Source organism: Puntigrus tetrazona, unplaced genomic scaffold (genome assembly GCF_018831695.1).
Source record: "Puntigrus tetrazona isolate hp1 unplaced genomic scaffold, ASM1883169v1 S000000417, whole genome shotgun sequence".
Taxonomy (NCBI): domain Eukaryota; kingdom Metazoa; phylum Chordata; class Actinopteri; order Cypriniformes; family Cyprinidae; genus Puntigrus; species Puntigrus tetrazona.
This window is the reverse complement of record NW_025048066.1, coordinates 1-4,710: the sequence shown is the minus strand read 5'-3', so window position 1 is coordinate 4,710 and position 4,710 is coordinate 1. Positions and strand designations below refer to the sequence as shown.

Below are 4,710 nucleotides of genomic sequence, written 5' to 3'. Positions count from 1 at the left end.
TCACCGCGCCGCTGCCGCTTCTCTCCATGCAGATCCTACAGGCGCGCTCCCGCACATTCACAAGCGCGCGCGCACGTACACAGTGGGTCGAACAAAACGCACTTCAGCGCCACAAAACAAATTAAAACGCAAACTATACAAACTGCATACAATCTTGAAGTGGAATTTTGTCATAATTTAGGTTATTATCGCTACTTGTTTTCTGAGCCATTCTAAAGATTTTTACGAAATTGTATTGTGCAGGATTTAAACAGAATATGAGTTGTGCAAGATGCACGTTTATGTTATTTCCTCTTCCTCCAAAATGTAAAGAAGTGCATTTTACAATTAGCCTATGTATGATATTGCTAAACAATTTAATTAAGATTTTAATGAAAATTGCAACATTCATCAATTCTGTAGGAACTGATGAATATTTATTACTTCATTGTAATTTAGTTACATGACTTGGGGTTTAAGGAAACTGGATAAAACAAAGAATATCTATTTTTCCAACTATTGCTTTAGACGTGGTGAAAAGCTTGAGTATATGCTGAAGACAAAAGTGTAGCCTTTGTTTTAAATGGTTTACTTTCTTTATTCACAAATGTAAAGTTTGGATGTAAATGTAAAGCACCCCAGTTTAATTTCTTTAAAAAGGAAATAGTCATGTAAATAGCTGATGAAGGCCAAGAAATAGTTTATCGTGATTTTCTTTACCCCCTACATTGTTTAAATACATTGTTGAATGTATTTTTATTTATTTTCTGTTATATAATTAATATGAATATCTCAGTCCGTGAGGACTTTGAGTTCCGCTTATGTTGTTTGTTAATGTTGACATCCAAAATAAAATAAAATCCACTCTTTTTCTGTCTGCAATTGAATCTCATCACGCTTCTGGACTTGAAATGAAAACTTGGCCGTCTCTAATATTGTACATTGCTCCCTACAGATGATACTCATGAATGCGAATTAATTTTTATAATCATAACACACTGGTCTAATAAAAGAAGCGGTCACTACAGTGCGATGGTATTCAGGTAACGGCAAAAATTTGTGATCTGTCATGCTTTATATTATTCAACATCGATTACTCAAAAAAGCTTTAAACATCAGCAGAAGTATTGAGCATGCTATCTATAGCATACTATCAAGTACACTTTATATCGTTTAAAAAAAGTCATGATGCAAAGCCAGAATGGAAGAAAAATACATCAATAAACTTTTATTCATTTTCTTTTTGAAGAATGTCTCGTGTTGCTGTTCTTCTGTTTTGTTTTGATATTGTACAATATCTTTACACTTGTAGTCTGTAAAAACATTCAGGAAGTGAGTATAAAAAAGGGCACCACCAAAATAATGACAGATTAGTTCACTCACACACGCACATATATCCTCTGACATTTACATAAATTGTAATCTCCCTCTATTAGATTCCAAATATGTATACATTTACATTTATATATAAAATACATTTTAAAAGTGATGGGTAATTTCTGCTTAATATATGCCTGTTACGGTGTTCATTGTACTAGCAATTTTGTGACAATTCCATGAAGATCATCATGTAAAAAGACAAAAAAAGGCCTAAACAAATTCAATCTGCAACAGTCTTTCACAGAAAGACTCTGAAAAGGCAACAATGTCACACAACACTGCCCTGCCTTTAAGCAGAGAAGATGAGAAGCAAAAATCCTAACAAATATGATTGTACCTGAACGTCATGAGTGCTAGTGACAGCAACAATACAAAATAAATAAGACGTCTAAATGTCACAGAGGGAAAATTGCAATCTTGATGCGAGCTTATGCGTGTTAGTACAGAATCAGCAATAAAAAGAGGCATTCTCCAAGATACCTCAAACAGAACACAAACGGATTCTGCGATTTGTCTCTCCCTGCCATTATTTTGGAAAAAGAGGAAAAAGAAAAACAGCGGGTGTGTCTTCATTGAACGCTATCCGACTCGTGTCCACGTTCACTCTGTGCTCTTCATATAACTGCAGTCTTGACCTCAGTGTCCACAGCGAGGTTAGAGGTCAGGCTGTCCGTTCATTTCACCAAGATTCATCTTTAATGCCGATTTTCAGCCTTTTGAGGTTCTACAATGTCTTATCAGTCCACTGCGAGCCAAGAAAATGAGCTAATTGGCAGGTCTTTGGAAAAAAAAAAAAAACACAGCAAAACAAACTCAAAACGCCATGTCTTTTATAAAAAAGAAAAAACAATGCCTAACAGAGAGACTGTTAAATATTTTCATATATTTTACACAATTCCACAGTTCTCAAAGGTTCAGCCAGCTGATGTACAGAGGAAAAAAACCTCTTTCATCCTTTCCAGACTCCTCTCTTAAGATCAGGCATCAGTGCTGGTCATGCCTTTTCTTTTTCTTTGCCTTTTTTTTCTCCCCACACACACACACATACGCACACACACAAACATAAACACATATAAATTCAGGAGGACACCAGGCAAATGAAAATTGAAAGACATGAGACCAAGCACATAAACAGTAGAGAACCACATCTATGCTCCTGAGTCCTTTGAGAAAGAGAGGATGATCGTGGATAGAAGCTAAACCGGAAATGAAAATGAGTGAGGAGAAAATGGATGATGAAAGCACATGGTACGTGAGAGGGAAATGGAAGGATGATGGAGGCTAACTCCAGAGACCAGCGTAGTTTCCGTGTAGGCCTGAACACAGGGGGCCGCCGGCCACGAAAAGTTTGGTGCCGGAGTCGTCATAGCAGTGCGTGTATACGGCATTCGGGAAGGAGTGGACATCTGAAAAATAACTTCTCCATGTTTCGTCGTGATTCTGTGGGAGACAGGAAGACTGGATTTTTCATTCATTTCAGCATCAATCAAAATATAGTATAATGCAGTAAAAACTAAAATACAGTAAAAAGCTACATTTTCTGCATCACAAATCCAGTTTTCAGTGTAGCATGATCCTTCAGAAATCATTTTAATGTGAATCATTCTGATTTGGTGAAAACATTTCTTATCGTTTATGATGAAACCGGCTGTGCTTTGTAATGTTTTTTGTGGAAAACATGATGAAATATATGCTTCACAGGCAATATGCGCTTTATTCTTTAATGTATACAGTGCATTTATTTGAAATAGAAATCTTTCGTGACATTTCGAATTACTTTACTGTCACTTTTATTTCTCAGAATAAAAGTATCACTTTAATTAAAAACACAAAAATTCCTACCGACCCCAAACTTTTGAGCAGTAGTGCATCATATGTGTATAATGTCTAATAAGCAGGATAATGTACAGTCGGCTGTTCATTATCATAAAATAGCCCTAGACAAGCAAATCAAAACCCCAATGTGCGAAGGAGTTGTTAATTTTGCCATAATGAACAGGCTGAGCGTACACTATCCCTTATATAGTTACATTTTTCAAAGTTCTAACAAAAGGGCAGCAACCTAAGTGGGCCAATTAAGCCAATCAAATAGTAGTTATACTTCCGTGTGGACTCCTGATTAATGCACCATACAGCATTTCTGCTTAATGAACTTCCATATGGTAAGCAGAGACTGATGCTGCAGGCAACCGACTGCTAGAGTAAGCACTTTGTAAAAGAGCTTATATATAGACTAATTAATGCAAAAGCCTGCCCAAAGATTTCATGGCAAAAATTAGGTAGTGGGTTTATACAGAAAAAGAATGATCAAGTTTGATAATGAATATACACCACTGTTCAATTAATACTTTTTCATTTAGTAACAATGCATTAGTTCGATTAAAAGTGACAAAAGATTTTGACATCTAGTATTTAGATATAATTATATACTGTTTAAGGAAGCTCAGAGGTACATGGAATGCAAGTCAATGTTAAAAAGAGAGTCATTGCGTTCGAACTGAATCATTTAAAAGTGATTCATTTAGGAGCAAAAGAACATCACGTTGCTCAGACGCAAAGAAGTCCCGTGGCTGTGTTTGGAATTATTTTTGTTTGCAAAACAAAGCGAAAACAGCCAAAAAGTAAGTCTGTTAATATTACCTTCTTGTTTATTAAACTATTTTAATAACACATTTGTAATCATGCAGATTTTTGGAAAAAAACAAACAAACAACACTCTCCAATTATTCTATAATTTTAATGCGTTCTGTTTGGTTTTTGCAATATACTTGATAATGTCAAATTGCATATCATTAAGACAACCTGGGTCAAAAAAGGGTCAAACTTACCAGCCATCCCCTCCCTGTGGTGAGTTTCAGGATGCCCTCTGCTGTGCGATTCCGGTACCCGCCGGGTGAGCTGGATGGACCATCCAGAAAACGCTGAGCCCTGATATCGTAGAAGAGCAGGGAACCTTGGCCAGTGCCTACCGTCACTATGTGTTCATAGAAGCTCACAGAGCGAATACCTAAGAGAGAGAATTTAACATAAAAAAACTGAGCACCAGTTTGCAAATGATAACAAATGATAACCATCTTTGAAAGGTGGAAAACATACCACTGCCGCGCTCCCTGGAGCTCACAGATTTGATGTTCTGAGATGACTGCCGGGGGTCAAGGAAGGAAACGTGTGCCTGGGAGCCGACTGCGTAAACGGACCAATCCAGACCGTATGCCAGACACACGTTCTCCTTACAGTAAGGGAGTTTGGTAGAAAGTTCCTATAGAAGAAAAAAACCCATTATACAACTGTAAAAATCTGTAAATATTGTGCTGGAGAGAAGTAAGGCTGATGGTCCTAATTGTACCTTGC

At 36.8% G+C, this 4,710-nt stretch overlaps 1 protein-coding gene across 1 annotated transcript; it reads right to left on the bottom strand.

The window, feature by feature from the left end:
- Positions 1–1,181: 1,181 nt before the first annotated feature.
- On the bottom strand, positions 1,182–4,618 carry LOC122333934 (DDB1- and CUL4-associated factor 12-like; the record flags this gene model as incomplete). The annotated part of the gene is made up of 3 exons (XM_043231803.1): positions 1,182–2,799; positions 4,188–4,366; positions 4,456–4,618. Coding segments are annotated over 3 exons (501 nt in total), but the record flags the coding sequence as incomplete, so codon positions are not given.
- Between the last annotated feature and the right edge of the window lie 92 nt (positions 4,619–4,710).